At 40.5% G+C, this 16,105-nt stretch overlaps 1 protein-coding gene across 3 annotated transcripts in view; it reads right to left on the reverse strand.

The window, feature by feature from the left end:
- The window catches only part of CRYBG1 (crystallin beta-gamma domain containing 1), a 149,220-nt gene that overhangs the window by 129,321 nt on the left and 3,794 nt on the right, over window positions 1-16,105 (reverse strand). For 2 of the 3 annotated variants that reach the window (XM_060190680.1, XM_060190679.1), the window contains exon 1: window positions 8,214-8,774. The exons of the other annotated variant lie outside the window; for it this stretch is intronic. In XM_060190680.1, coding sequence (XP_060046663.1) covers window positions 8,214-8,372 — 159 coding nt within the window. In that variant the 5' untranslated portion in view covers window positions 8,373-8,774. Of the gene's footprint in view, window positions 1-8,213; window positions 8,775-16,105 lie in introns of those variants that run through there. 3 annotated transcript variants of the gene reach the window in all.

Raw genomic sequence — 16,105 nt, forward strand, 5'->3', positions numbered from 1 at the left:
AAAAAAATATATCTGCTTCAAACTTGGACTGGAGTTGGTGTACTGCACCAAAGTAAAAGACTCTGGGGTGGGTGGGGGGAGGGTCCAGGTCCTGGAACATGATGGCAGAGGAGGACCTAGTGGGGGTTGCATTGTTATGTGGAAAACTGGGAAATGTTTCGCATGTACAAACTACTGTATTTTACTGTTGACTGTAAACCATTAATCCCCCAATAAAGAAATTTAAAAGAAAAGAAACATCTGCTTCATGGTGTTCATATTGTACTGTAGAAAGACAGATACTAGACAGACAAGCACACAAGCAGGAAAATATACACAGCTGTGTGTGTGTGTGTGTCACTTAATGGCAGATGTACCTTCTAAGAAATGCAGAGCTAGGCAATTCTGTCACTGTGTGAACGCCACCAAGTAATTACCCCAGCTGGGATGGGATAGGCTACTACTCAGCCAGGCTGTGTGGTGGTGTCTATACTGTCAGTAAAGCTGCTGTGTGCAGGCCATCACTGACTGAAGAGTTTGTACTCTAGCACGGCTATAACACATACCACATCAGGAACTGATGGAGATTGAATTGATGGCTTGAGTGGTCTTTCGCCAGGTGGGGGTCGGGGCTTCAACCTGGGTCCTCACAGTGGTAATATATGCCTTCATCCAGGTGTACCACCGCCCAGCCCCCAGACATGGTTGTTTTTATATCAGAACAAGCACAAGATACATTTCTGATTATCACAGAAAGATATTCCTTTTTTATGGACTGGTAAATGTTATGATCTAGTAAAGAAGAGAGCCAGGGCCGAAGAGTATACTACACACATCTGGCTTGTAGGTGAACGGTGCTTTTTAGTCATCTTGGCTTTTAAAATATTGCTTTCCTGTTGACTTCCTACCATCCTTTTGTCAGTAGTTACTGCCACCACACTCCTCAAACAAATCTTCCCTCCACCCACTTTCAAGTGGTAATTTTATTTCTCAACTCTAATGATTTCCTCTTCTAACCCATTTGAGATAGTATCCCTTCTGCTTTTCTCTTCTCTCTGGCTTCTAAAACCTAATTTGTCCAATATTTAAAGAGAAACCCTCCTTTTGTATCGCTAACTCTTCCCTCCCAGGCTTGGTCTCTCCTCCAGTCAATCAAAAAGCCTCAGTCTCTCTCTTGAGTTCCGGGAGTATGCTGTCCTCTGCTCCCTAGCCTTCAAGAGTTAGAGGAATCCAGTCGTGGTCTTCTTTTTGATAACTTCATTTTCTTCTTCAAATTACCCAAGTCTTCAATTCCCTGTTGTGTTTTTATATTGTATTTGTGTGAATTGTTGTGCTTCATTCATCACATGGTTATTTAATGATTAAACTATCATGTTTAATCTTTCATTCTAAGACTCTTATCCTGTATTTATATGTGTAGATGACTCCTATTTATGTGTGATTTCAGAAAGCCCCCTAAATGACATTCTTTCTGGAAGCTGAACTACAGATCCACAGTCTCTTATGAAAATTCTTTTAGTGTTAGAACTGTTTCAAAAGCAAGCATCTCAGATTTTGGAAAGATAATATGTACACATACCAAAATATTTTAATATTTCTGCTGAAAAATATTACAATTCATTTTTAGCCAGCTAATCGCCTCTCCAGAGGGTTCAGGTCAGAGTTTGCTACCAATTGAGTTTAGATGTCAATTTACAAGGAGAGAAATAACAAAAGGGAGACAGAAACTAAGTGGGAAAAGAAGAAAGAAAGGAATCTGAGAGCATATTCCATTCAAAATCTCTTAGTCTACACTGCCCTATTACTCCAAGAATGTTTTCAGGTTAGTACTTCAAAATCAAAACTATCTAAAAGGAACAAGTGAGTTTTCCTTGTAAACAGGTCCCTTACTGAAGAACTTTATTTGTCTATGAACATTGTTTTTCTAGCTTCATGAACTGCGTTAAATTCTTTTCATATCATCTACTTTTGCTCTTCAATGTAACAGATCATCTTGTTTCTTTTTTTAATTTAATTTAATTTTTTTATTTTTAAAATATTTACTTAGTCCCTTTTGTTGCCCTTTCTTAAATTATTGTAGTTATTATTGTTGTTCTAGTTGTTGATTAGGACAGAGAGAAATGGAGAGAGGAGGGGAAGACAGGGGGAGAGAAAGACAGACACCTGCAGACCTGCTTCACCACCTGTGAAGTGACTCCCCTGCAGGTGGGGAGCCGGGGGCTTGAACCGGGATCCTTACGCCGGTCCCTGCGCTTTGCACCACATGTGCTTAACCCATTGCGCTACCGCCCGACCCCTGATCATCTTATTTCTTGACTTTAGACCACTTGATAACCTGCACCTTTTTTTAAAAAAGATTTTATTTATTTATTAATGAGGAAGATAGGAGGAAAGAGAAAGGGCCAGACATCACTCTGTCACATGTGCTGCTGGGAATAGAACTCAGGACCTTATGCTTGACAGTCCAAAATTTTATCACTGTACCACCTCCCAGACCACATAACCTGCACCTTAATACAAGTCCGACTGTTTTAGCAGTATCTTGGGCAGTGTCTGAGACCCCAGTCCCCATCTGTCTCCACAGCTTTTTACGTCTCTCTGTCTATCCTTATATTATGCCAGAAATATCTGTGCCACTACTTCTGAAATATTTCCTTCACCATGAATACTTCTTTGATCAAGACCTTACTATAATTCCTTTAAATACATATTTAAAGACTGGACTTAACCCGATGCTTGTTAAAACAACAATCTACTTCCTAAGGGTTTTTGTTTGGCTTTTTTTTTTTAACCATTCTCTACAAATAAATGCATTCCACTTTTGCTAATCCATCTCCCCTAGGTGCTGATACCTCTTCTCAGTGTAAGAAAGACTAACAAAGAATCAAATGTAATGGGTTCACTAGATTTATTTTGTCTTAAATAAAATCATCTTGTTCTTGGCATAGAGTAAGTTGTTATAGTTGTGTTTCCAACAATTCCCTTTTCATTCTCCACCATTTTTACTGAAAGGAGAAACTCCCAAGGTACCTCATTAACAAGTATGAAATGAATAAATAAATAGCTCATGCACCAAACATAAGGAACGAAGAATAAGCCACTGGCAGAATGTTAGCATTAAAATTGCAGAAGCACTAGGGATTTTTAAGTAAGCTTTGAATAAATATTGAACACATGGGTGTTTGAATCTTTCCCCTTGTTCTTTGGACTTTGACCTTCTAATGGTTTTTTTTTTTCCTTTTTTCCCCTATAATCTCCGTATTAATGCGTCATTATTATATCTAGAAAATATGCAATGTTCCACTTGATACTTTAGATGACAATTGATGAATATTGACTCCCGCACTTGAAAATTTTTTTCTTAATCAGAGGATTAATGGTTTACAGTAAATACAGTTGTTGGTACATGTGTAAAATTTCTCTCACCCCCCAGCCTAGGTCCTCCTCCACCAGCCTGCACCAGGACCTCCAAGACACCCCCACCCAGAATCCTTCACTTTGGTGCAGTCCACCAAACCCAGTCTAAGTTCCACTTTGTGTTCCCCCTTTCTGTTCTTGTTTCTCAACTTGTGTCCATGAGTGAGACCATCCCATACTCATCCTTCTCTTTCTGGTTGATCTCACTTCACATGATTCCTTCAAGCTTCAAGGTGAAGAAGGTAAATCCATTAATAGCGGAGTAGTATTTCATCAAAAATATTTTCTATTTGGAATACCTTTAAAAAGATGAAGGTAGACTCTCTTAAGACTTTGGGAAAACTAAGGGGGATAAGGAGGGTCACAGAACTTTGGTGGTGAAGATGTTGTGAAACTGTACCCCTACTTTATAATTCACTAATAAAATATATATATATATATATTTACAATATGAAGGTAGAAAAGATCAGCTAACAACATAGAAAGGACAAATTATTAATTTATTTAACTCTCTTACTCCATCAATAATTCCAACTTGAATACCATGCTATCCAGTGGCTTTTTACATTTTAAGAGTGATGTATAAAATGATAAAATTCCAAGGATACAGTTCGACATCACCCCCACCATCAAAGTTCTGTGTTCCCCTCCACCAATAGCCACCACAGTTCTCACAAAGTCTTAGAGATTGTCTTAGTCAATGACTTTTTTTTTTTGCTTCTAGGGCTATCGATGAGTCTTGATGCCTGTACCACAAATCCACTACTCCTGCAGCCATCCTTTCAATTTTTGTTGTTGTTGTTGTTACTGCTGCTACTGCTGTTGTTGGATAGGACAGACAGAAATTGAGAGAGGAAGGGAAGAAAGAGAGGGGGAGAGAAAGACAACTGTAGACCTGCTTTACCGCTTGTGAAGAAATACCTTTGCAGGTGGCGAGCCAGGGGCTTGAACCGGGATCCCTATGCCGGTCCTTGCACTTCGTACTATGTGCACTTAACCCAGCCCCATCAATGACTTTTTAATGAGCAGAAGGAAGTGATCAAGAATATCTTCATTGCTCACTTTCAACTTACGTGATGCTATCTATATGTTAGTTATATCTCAATAAAATTGAAGAAAAAATAATACTTTTATCAGAACAAGTTAGATAATCAAGCTTGCTAATTCTCAGATGGAAACAAAATCCAACAACTCATTCAATTTAAGGATGGTTCTTCAAGATGAAGAAAATTGAATAGAGTCAAGCAGTTTAACCAGATTTTAAAGAGTAATTATAAAATACAGTGAACCCAGTGACCAGAAAAAAAAATTCTGAGTTGGGGAGGACGGTGTGTAATAGTGAATTAACGGCACCATGGCAGCAATATTACAGTACTTTAAAAATAATGATCAAAGTAGAAGAACACTATGCAGTCTAGTTCAGTTCTCACAGCACTGACAGCATAAAATGTTGATTCTGTCATATATGGCAAACTCACACGAATGCACATTTTTGAGTAAAGATATAACATGGAACTTGCAAATCCAGATTTTTGTTTGTTTATTTGTTTTTTTTTACCAGAGCACTACTTAGTGGTGTGGGGGACTGAACCTGGAACTTTGGAGACTCAGTTGTGAGTCTCTTTGCATAACTATTATGCTATTTATGCCCACCCTCGAACTTGCAAATCCAAGCTACTCTCTCCCATCCAGTTTTCTTCCTGTTGCATTTTCTCCAGCACTTCAGCGAGATGCCTAGCACTCAAGAGAGTACTGTCTAATACAACTTCAATATTCTAATTCACAAACATAAAAAGTGATGCACAGGGCAGATAAATAACTAAGAAAACACAGCCTAAAGAACAGCTTCAGTCAGAGCCCTGGCCTTTTTCTTTACACTCACTACCTTATAATTCCCATTTTAGTCACTGCAACGACATACATTAAGTATCTCTTATAAGTCAGGTACTACATCAGGTATACGGAAGACGTGAATATTAGGACCTAGAATTAGTCCCAATTGGGAAAGACATATACTTTCTTTTAAAAAAATGTTTTTTATTATCTTTATTTATTGGATAGAGACAGCCAGAAATCGAGAGGATCGGGGAGGTAGAGAGGGAAGGAGAAAGACAGGCACCTACAGCCCTAGCCCTGCCGCACCACTTGCAAAGTTCCCCCCTACAAGTGGGGACTGGGGGCTTGAACCCGGGAGCTGTCACATGGGAGCTCAACCAGGTGTGCCACTAACCAGCTCCAGAGATAGATAAGCCTTCCTCCCCATTCCTCCCCTCCCCTCCCCATCCCTCCCCTTCCCATCCCTCCCTTCCCCTCCACTCCTCTCCCCATCCCTCCCTTCCCCTCCCCTCCACTCCCCTCCCCTTCCCTCCTCTCCCCATCCCTCCCTTCCCCTCCCCATCCCTCCTCTCCCCATCCCTCCCTTCCTCTCCCCTCCCCTCCCCTCCCCTTCCCTCCCCTCCCCATCCCTCCTCTCCCCATCCCTCCTCTCCCCATCCCTCCCTTCCCCTCCCCTCCCCTCCCCTTCCCTCCCCTCCCCATCCCTCCTCTCCCCATCCCTCCCTTCCCCTCCCCTACCCATCCCTCCCCTCCCCTCCCTCCCCTCCCCTCCCCTTCCCTTCCCTTCCCTTCCCTTCCCTTCCCTTCCCTTCCCTTCCCTTCCCTTCCCTTCCTTTCATTTTCTTAGTTGGTCCTTTTTTATTTTAGGATTCTAATGAAACAAATCAAGTGGGAGAAATGTGTTCTCATTATTGAGGATTCTTATGTGGACAATCTTGATAGTGATGTGTTCTAGTCAGGTTTCTAAGACTCAGAGTCAGCAGGAAGTTAGGTAACATGGCCCAAAGTTCCCAATGTTTACTGAAGTCAGGTTGTCCTGGAGAGGTTTATTTATGCCACCTCTGGCATGATCCAGAGATTCCCCCATAGACACACATTGCTCAAAGACTGGAAGCATTTAAGTTCACGTTAACTATTTGTCTTCCAGATAGAAATTTTAGTTTTCTTTCATGATCTTCTACCACTGGTTGGAATTCCATAAAGAAAAAAAAAAAGTTCTTCAGGGGTGAGGGTAGATAGCATAGCATAATGGTTATGCAAAGAGACTCTCATGCTTGAGGCTCCCAGGTCCCAAATTCAATCCCCTTCACCACCATAAGCCAGAGCTGAGCAGTACTCTGACTAAAAAAAAAAAAAAAAAAAAAAAAAATCCCTCAGTAGCTTAACTGCCAAGTGAATTTTTTACTTTCTTATAGGTAGCATTTGATTAAAGCTTCTGAAACAGAGAGCCATCAGGTACAATAGCAAAGAGAAATAAAAACCCTGCTGAGATTAAATGACAGTAAGATCACCAGTCATGAGGACAGACAGGATAATTAAAGTACTAAGTCTCTCCCTCCAGTTCTGAATACAAGAAACTTCTAAGAGAGCCCTGAGGACTGATGTGGTCAGCAAACTGCCAGCTTCCAGTGTTTTATTAAACCTTCAACTGTCACTTCAACACTCAGATGTTCTTTAGAGGTGTGTATGTGTGTGTGTGTGTGTGTGTGTGTGTGTGTGAGTTCCAGACACATAGGCATACACACAGATATTTAGAAAATCTATTACTTATTTCATTAAATTATGGGCTGCACTGTAATCCTGGAGATTACAACAGAAGATCCTGGAGAAACAACAGAGGAAAAGTATATAGGGCATGCCTTTCCTAGAGCAAATTGTAAAAGCGACATGCACGTCCTATGCATTCCATCCCAGTAGCTTCAAAGGTCGGCTTTGCCAAACAAACAAGTGTTTATGGCAGGTAATAAATAGCAAATGAGTAAACATCAAAGTAGATTCAGGTTGGGAGTGAGGGCCACCTCACAGGATACTAAAACAGCACACTGCCTTCTATAAACAAAGACTGGGGATGATGAGTAATTCATCGGGTTAAGGTCTTGACTCATCTCTTAATCTTAAAACATCACACACACACACACACACACACACACACACACACACACACACACACAGCCATCCTGAGATACAGATCCAGAATTGTCAGCAAATCATTCTACTTCTCAAACCACCTTTATGTGATGTGTTCCTCTGCTCTTCCATAAGAACTTGGCATTCTGGACGTCCAGCATTAGAAGTGGTTTTGTCAGTAGGGCTGTCAGTAGGGCTCAGTGCCCACACTATGAATCTACTGCTTCTGGCAGTCATTTTTGCCTTTTTGTTTTTAATTGTATAGGACAGAAATTGAGAGAGGAGGAAGAGATAGAGAGGGAGAGAGAAAGAGACACTCACAGATCTGCTTCACTGCTTGTGAAGCATCCCCCTGCAGGTGGCAAGCAGGGGGCTCAAACCCAAATCCTTGTGTGGGTCCTTGTGCTTAGTACTATGTGCACATAATTGGGTACACCACTGCTCAGCCCCAGCATTAGAAATTTTGAAAAGCCTAGAGTAGTGTGGACGACGTCTCCAAAAATACTGCTCAACATGAATTATCCTCACTGGCATTTACTTTACTAGCTATGTTCTAACCACTTCCAGAAGGAAGGAGGCAGGGAGGGAAGGAGGCAGGGAGGGAAGGAGAGATAGATAGATAGATAGATAGATAGATAGATAGATAGATAGATAGATAGGTGATAGATGATAGACAGATAGAGATATTGATTTAGCATTCAGAAAGAAGTATTCACAAGTATATGAATGAGTTGCTCCCAGTATCCTTTGCACTGCATCAGGTTAAAATGGCATCGGTTCTGCATAAAGTGAAAATGCTCAAACATTACTGAAGAGACAGAGGGTAAGTCAGGGACTCCATGGTGAAGACTTACCTCAAGATCCCGGTCATAGTATCTGCTTCTGGAATTATCGTATCTGTTCCGGGAGTCAGAACGTCGATTTCGAGTGTCTACACTCCTGCTGCGGTTGTTGGCACAACCATTACACCTGCCACAGCCACAGCCACAGCTACAGCAGGTTCGACCCCCCATCAAGGTTCTGAGTTGGAAGGGTCTTCAGTTTTTTTTCTTTTCTTCGAGAGAGAATATTAAGTATTGCAGAAGAAGCAAACTATCCAGAGACAGAGAGACAGAAAGAGAGAGAGAGAGAGAGAGAGGAAGGGAGAGAGAGAGAGAAGAGGAGAGGAGAGGGGAGGGAAGGACTGAGAGAGAGAGAGAGAGAGAGAGAGAGAACTAAATACAGTCAGATTTGGTTCCAACTGGTGCAAAGATCTTCAGAGTTTAGCTTCAGGCTGTTGTCCTCAAAAAAGGAGGATTTCCTCAAGGAGGTATTCTGACCAAAAGAAAAGTTCTACTATGATTAGGGAAAACCCTTCATCCATTCAAAAGAAGTCAAAAGCGCAAATTCCCATCTCTTCAGTCAATAAGACATGATCCTCTCTTGACGCCTTCAGGAAAGCGAATGAGCATCTGAGCAGCGACTCCTCTTTATTATGGGCATGAGGTCACCAGAGCCTGAATTCCTACCACCACCCCCCCCCCCACGTCTGCATTAGCTGGTAGGAATTCAGCTTGAAACATAAGGCTGCACTGAGGAGCAATAACAGTAATTACCACCTGTACAGAGCTCTGCGTTTGCCTGTGGCGTCACAATCCTTCGAGTTTACAGATTACCTAGAGCTCTTGTGAGCATGAGGGCTCAGGAGGCTCACCACCCAGGTATTCCTAGAGGAAATGGACCTGTCTTAATGTTAATGCCGGAAACAGAATCCCTAAGGACTGTAATTTAAATGTTTTCAGTTCTTGATGCTTTGATTCTAGGATGACTGTGAATATCTCTAAGAATGAGTGTAAGAAATTCATTGAGACAAAGGAACTAGAAGATATGCAGGAGAGGAAAAGAACATTTCAGTGACTGTAACTTTTGTTAATTCCTTAGACGTGCACCCAAAAAATTATTTCATGGGCTGGGGTAGTGGGGGCACCTGCTTGAGCACATGTTACAATGAGCAAGGACCCAGGTTCGAGCCCCCAGTCCCCACCTGCAGGGGGAAAGCTTTGCAAGTGGTGAAGCAGTGCTACAGGGGTCTCTCCGGCTCTCTCCATATCACTCCCTTCCCTCTCAATTTCTGGCTGTTTCTTTTTTTAAAATATTTATTTATTTATTCCCCTTTTTTGTTGCCCTTGTTGCTTTTTTGTTGCCGTTACTGATGTTGTTGTTGTTGGATAGGACAGAGAGAAATGGAGAGAAGAGGGGAAGACAGAGAGGGGGAGAGAAAGACAGACACTTGCAGACCTGCTTCACTGCTTGTGAAGCGACTCCCCTGGGCTTGAAATGGTATCCTTAAGCCATTGGTCCTTGCGCTTTGCACCACCTGCATTTAGCCTCCTGTGCTACTGCCTGATTCCCAATTTCTGACTGTTTCTATCCAACAAATAAATAAATAAAGATAATATAAAAAATTTAAAAATGATTTCAGAAGCCACAGTCCTAATTCCCTTCTTTTCTGATGCCTTCTCTCTAGCTATCATAGAAATGATTCCCATTTTTTCAGTGTGTAACGGCTCCATCATGAACACAGAACAACTTTAAAGCTTTATGAGATAACAAAACACTAAGCTATTTAAAAAGAAGGGGGGTAAATAGTAGGAAGATAAAAATATCCTATATGAAAACACCACTTTTAATAATTCTGAAGATCAGTGACAATCACTTTAACATAGTAGCTTCAGTAAGATAAGCATCCCAAAGCACACACAAAAGAGAAAAAGAAAATGAAAGGACAGTTTCTGAAAAGCTGTCCAGTTAAGTGATAAGACCATGACTGGGAGGAAGCTGATAGCAATCAGATGGAAAAACATAGGACCTGGGTGCGATGACTTCAACACAGGATATATAAGAATAAATCTGCACCCAAGCAATCTTACCATTTTCCTAGTAAATTTTTAAACAATATACCAACGTATTGGCAAAATGAAAAAGACTGGTAACATGCAGCATTCACAGAGTGGTAAGTATACCAGTCACTGGAGTTGGTGTATTACACTAAAACAAAAGACTCTGTGGTGGGTGGGGGGAGGGTTCAGGTCCTGGGACAGGATGGCAGAGGGTCTAGTGGGGGTTGTATTACGTGGAAAACTGGGAAATGTTATGCATGTATAAACTACTGTATTGACTGTCAACTGTAAAACATTAATCCCCCAATAAAGAAATTTTTTAAAAAAAGTATACCAGTCATATTCTCCATGGTTTTTTAAGACCATAATGCTAGGAACTTAGATTAACAAAATCAGTTTTGTCTGGATATGTATAGCATTTAAAAATATGTATACTTTTGATTCTGAAGTTCCATTTGTAGGGAGTTTATCACACAGAAATACTGTTGACAAGAAATAGGAGACATAACCCCATGCATATTCCACTGCCCCAGACCATTTGGCATAGCCAGGTGTGTCCACTTCTAAGAAAAAGCCGACTCCAAACCACCATGTTATAGACCACCTAGAACTGAATTTTTTTTTTCTTTTTTTGCCTCCAGGGTTATTCCTGGGGCTCGGTGCCTGCACCATGAATCCACTGCTCCTGGAGGCCACTTTTCCCCCCTTTTGTTGCCCTTGTTGTTATAGCCTTGTTGTGGTTATTATTGTTGTTGTTGATGTCATTTGTTGTTGGATAGGACAGAGAGAAATGGGGAGAGGAAGGGAAGACAGGGAGGGGGAGAGAAAGACAGACACCTGCAGACCTGCTTCACCGTCTGTGATGCGACTCCCCTGCAGGTGGGGAGCCAGGGGCTTGAACCAGGATCCCTACATTGGTCCTTGTGCTTTGCGCCATGTGCGCCTAACCTGCTGCGCTACTGCCCGACCCCCTAGGATTGAAATTTGACCCACCAACTCTTGATAAAGCTTCCACCAATCTGAACTGCACAACTGAAGATCCCATTAACATAAACTGGAGCATGAATGGGTCCACCATTTTTAGAATCTTAAGTGTTCTAGATCCTGTACCATTTGGGTATACAACTTGAGTATTTCTAGGAGCTGTGCTCATAGAACTGCAGTTCTGTACCTCAAATAAAATGATCTTTGCTGTGACCTGAACAGTAAATAGTAGCCATCAAACAAAATATTCACAAAGACAACACTGTTTATTTTTCCATTTTTGTCTATAAATCATCCTAATATTCATCCTTTTCTTACTGTCTATGAATCATCCTAATATTCATCCTTCTCTTTCTGACTTATCTCACTCAACATGATTCCTTCAAGCTCCACCCAAAATAAGGTGAAGAAGGTGAATCCACCATTTTTAATAGCTGAGTAGTATTCCATTGTGTATGTATACCTCCACTTACTCAGCCACTCATCTGTTGTTGGATAACTAGGTTGCTTCAAGGAATCATGTTAAGTGAGATAAGCCAGAAAGAAAAGGGTGAATATGGGATGATCTCACTCACAGACAGAAGTTTAAAAATAAGATCAGAAGAGAAAACACAAAGCAGAACTTGGACTGGAGTCAGTCAGTGTACTGCACCAAAGTAAAAGACTCTGGGGAGGGGGTGGGGAGACAGGGTGCAGGTCCTGGAACATGATGGCAGAGGAGGACCTAGAGGGGGTTGAATTGTTACATGGAAAACTGAGAAAAGTTACACATGTACAAACTACTGTATTTTACTGTCCACTGTAAACCATTAATCCCCCCCCAATAAAGGGGGAAAGAAGACAACACTGTTTATAAAAGAAAAAAAGTGAAAATGACTTAAATTTTCACAAAAAGTGGTAAAGAGCCTAATCATCACAGAACATAATGCAACAGTTCAAAGACACAGATTTACTGATACTGACCTGGCAAGATGATCACAAAACTTTCTCCGTAAACAAGTTATTGAACTGTAGAGAGTATATGTTCCTCTTTTGGTAGTTAAAGGACCAAACTCTGTTTATAACTCATAGAAACGGCAAAGGGGAAAGGGCACCTCAAGGGGTGAAGAAAGAATTTGAGTCTTTATTTTTAATGTTTCAGTATTGTTCAAAGAATTTTTTAAAATATTTATTTATTTATTTATTCCCTTTTGTTGCCCTTGCTGTAGTTATTATTGTTGTTGTTATTGATGTCATTGTTGTTTGATAGGACAGAGAGAAATGGAAAAAGGAGGAGAAGACAGAGAGGGGGAGAGAAAGATAGACACCTGCAGACCTTCTTCACTGCTTGTGAAGCGACTCCCCTGCAGATGGGGAGCCAGGGGGCTCAAACCAGGATCCTTACGCCAGTCCTTGTGCTTTGCGCCATGTGCACTTAACCCATTGCACTACTGCCCGACTTCCTAAAGAATTTGTTTTCAAAAAGAAAAGATAGTATTTAGAAGAAAATAGTAAATGTATCATTACACTCTTTAAAAAACAAAACAAAACCTTCAAAGCCAGCCTTCTAGTTCTGGGTAACACAGGAACTACAATGACTGGTTCATATGTATATGTTTGTTTATACATATGTAAGTAGACAACACCCACAGTCACTACCATAAAGGAAGACAATGCTTGTACCTGAAACAGAAAAGAAAACAAGTCTTTCACTGAGCTACATCCTGGAGACCACAGTACCTCCCAAAACGAAGTGTCCCAGGTAGACGCAGAGAGCGTCTAAGAAATGGAGGTAGGATGGTACTTTCAGGGGGATAAAAATCAATAGATTTATGTCAAAGAAAGAGAGAGGGAGGAGAAAGGAAGAGAGAATATCACTTTTAAAAAGGATAAATAATAATCATGGGAAGGGTAGTAGGACTTCAGCTCTCAAAATAGTCACCTCCCTGGGAAACATGGATAGATGTCAGAAACTGCTTTTTCCCTCTCTGCTCCATTAACCGATGCTTATTGAGTTAATTCGTTAATGCTTATTGACCAAACTAGAATAACCTGGCTGGAAATCAGGATCTGCTCCACCTTAACAATTATAAGATTACTTGGGCAATCGGGAAATTTGTCAACCGCGACCGTGATTGGACCACTTTCAAGGTTGTTCAGGTGTAAGAGGACACACGTTGTTTTAGATGACGTAGAAGGAGTTTAATCCCAAGAAGGAGATTAGATGCCTCCTGAATGTGGCAGAGATATAATGACAAGAATCAAATGTACAAATGACTTTTTTTTTTTTTTTTACAGATTTTTCTTTTTTTAAAACTTTTAAAAAATATTTACTTATTCCCTTTTGTTGCCCCTGTTGGTTTGTCATTATTATTGTTGTAGTCATTATTATTGTTGTTGATGTCATCATTGTTGGGTAGGACAGAGAGAAATGGAGAAAGGAGGGGAAGACAGAGAGGGAGAAAGAGAAAGACACCTGCACACCTGCTTCACCGCCTGTGAAATGACTCCCCTGCAGGTGGGAAGCGGGGGCTCGAACCGGGATCTTTCCGCCAGTTCTTGCGCTTTGCGCCATGTGTGCTTAACTCACTGTGCTACCGCCCGACTCCCCAGATTTTTCTTTTTATGAGCAAGATAGACTAGAGTACCACACCAGTAAATGTAATGCCAAGGATGGACCCCCGGGCCTTACACCTGCACGAAGTTCTCTCTAACCCCTGGGCCATCTCCCTCCCCAGCTGCCAAACAGCTTCTGACTGGGCAAGACAGATTTGCCAAGGCTTTTACTTTATAGATTATAGTTCCTTCTGGGTTATTTGGAGAGGTGGGTGAGGCTTAATTTTCCTTTCAAAAAAAATAATAAACACACTTATAGACAGTAGAAAAAGAGAGTCTTTATCCAGACCATCAAGAAGAAAAGAATCTAAATGTTCCACGCAAAGTAATTTTTTGCCTGAATTAATCAAATAATTGCTGTTACCTGTCTATTCCACTGTACTTGTTGGAACTGAGCTTCTCAGTGAATTAACAATATGACCGTTTCACTTACAGTCACTATGTTCATACAATTCTCCAGGCCAAAATAATGGATTGTAATTAATGGTAGATTAAAAGATTTTCAGACTAGAAACCATGGAGGTTTCCTTTAAGATAACTCTCCTCTTGTAAGATGCTACTTTTATTTTTCAAATTTTATAAACTCTAGTATTTTATTTATTCATTTGTAGGCTAGAGATAGAAACTGAGAGGGAGCAGGGTTTTAGAGAGGAAGAGAGAAAGACAGACACCAGCATCACTTCTTCACTGCCAGCAAGGCTTCCTTCCCCCACCCCCAGACAGAAAGGGACCCAGGGCTTGAATTTGGGGTCTTGCACATTAATATGTGCAGCCAACCAGGTGCGCCACTGTCCAGCCCCTTAAGATGCTAATTTTAAAGGCCAGGCAGTGACGCACCTGGTTGAGCACAGTTACCGTGCTTAAGGATCTGGGTTCAAGCCCCTGGTCCCCACCTGTAGGGGAAAGCTTTATAAGGGGTGAAGCAGTAGTGTAGGTCTCTCTCTCTGTCTCTCTCTCCCTGTCTCTCTCCCCTTCCTTTCACTGTCTTTTCCAAATAAAAAAGATGCTAACTTTAATTAGCAATATTTCTCAGTATTCTTGTTTTATTTTTTTTAAATCAATTGAAATACTTTAAGAAAGGGTCTTCTTCATATCCTGCAAATACCTGGAAATGTAGTGGAATTAAGATATTTTCATTTGCAAAATGAGTTAAGCAATAAACACAGTATGATAAATACTAAATGCACACCTGAAAACAAGCACAGGAAAACACATACCTACAATTTTAAGCTTAAATTCAAAGAGAATCATTCAACACGTATGTAACATATGCTCTACAATATATACACTCATTTAGTGCTGTGACTTCCATCTGACTTTCTTTTATAAGAAAAACTGGTCTATTATAAATATTTAACACCAATGTATCTCCCACTTTAAAACTGAGTAGAGGTTTTATGGAGTTACTTACAAAAAAACTGCTTTGTGTAAATAAATATGAAATTCCTAATGAGACTCCAAGTGAGTATGTAAAAAATATGGTAATATTTTGTTTTGATTAAGTTATGCTTTCTCCTAGCTGATACATATATATATATATATATATGTATATATATATGCACTTGAGAAGGAATACTATCTTTGTAATTATAAATCTGTATTTCCATTTACACAAGCGTGTATAGGAAATGTCTTCTCATTTTAATGGAAGGATTCTACTTAGTAGTACCAGCTTTAAGGAATTTGAATAGCATGATAAACAATAACACAGAATGTAGAAAACAGTGAATGAATTCTTGCTCTCAGCAAGGTAAATTGATTAACTTTAATGTAAATAAAAATGTGAACATTTTCTGAAACATGTAGATATAATTTTGAGAGTGATAATTGCTTCAGTATGAACATAACACTTTGAGAGCCAGACAACTTGGATCTTAAGAACTTCTGACCTGAACTTCTGCCTGGGTAAGATGTCATGGTGGTTCTGCTATAGCTGCCTTATGAATCTGCTAAATCTAGTAGGAAGTGACCAGGCTAGATGGTGGATTTAAAAAAAAAAAAAGTTTTTGGAAGGCATGACTCTGGACATTAGTCCTCACTACCTAAAATTAAGTGGAATCAATCTTTGTTCTCCAGTAGTACTGGCCAAAGGAGTGGTGAGGAGTGTCTTGTTCTTCTAAGAATGCTTCAATCGCTCCTCTCAGCTGAGATCTCAATAGACATCGAGTAGAGAACAACCAGTGGGGAACAGAAAGTCTGTCGTGTTGCCTCCTTCTTTTTTCCAGCTCTAATAGAACATGAGGGATCCAGAGAGAAAAGTCCAAAAAAAGGCAGGAGTGCCAAGAAGG

The sequence above is a fragment of the Erinaceus europaeus genome, chromosome 4 (genome assembly GCF_950295315.1).
Source record: "Erinaceus europaeus chromosome 4, mEriEur2.1, whole genome shotgun sequence".
In the NCBI taxonomy this organism is placed as follows: Eukaryota; Metazoa; Chordata; class Mammalia; order Eulipotyphla; family Erinaceidae; genus Erinaceus; species Erinaceus europaeus.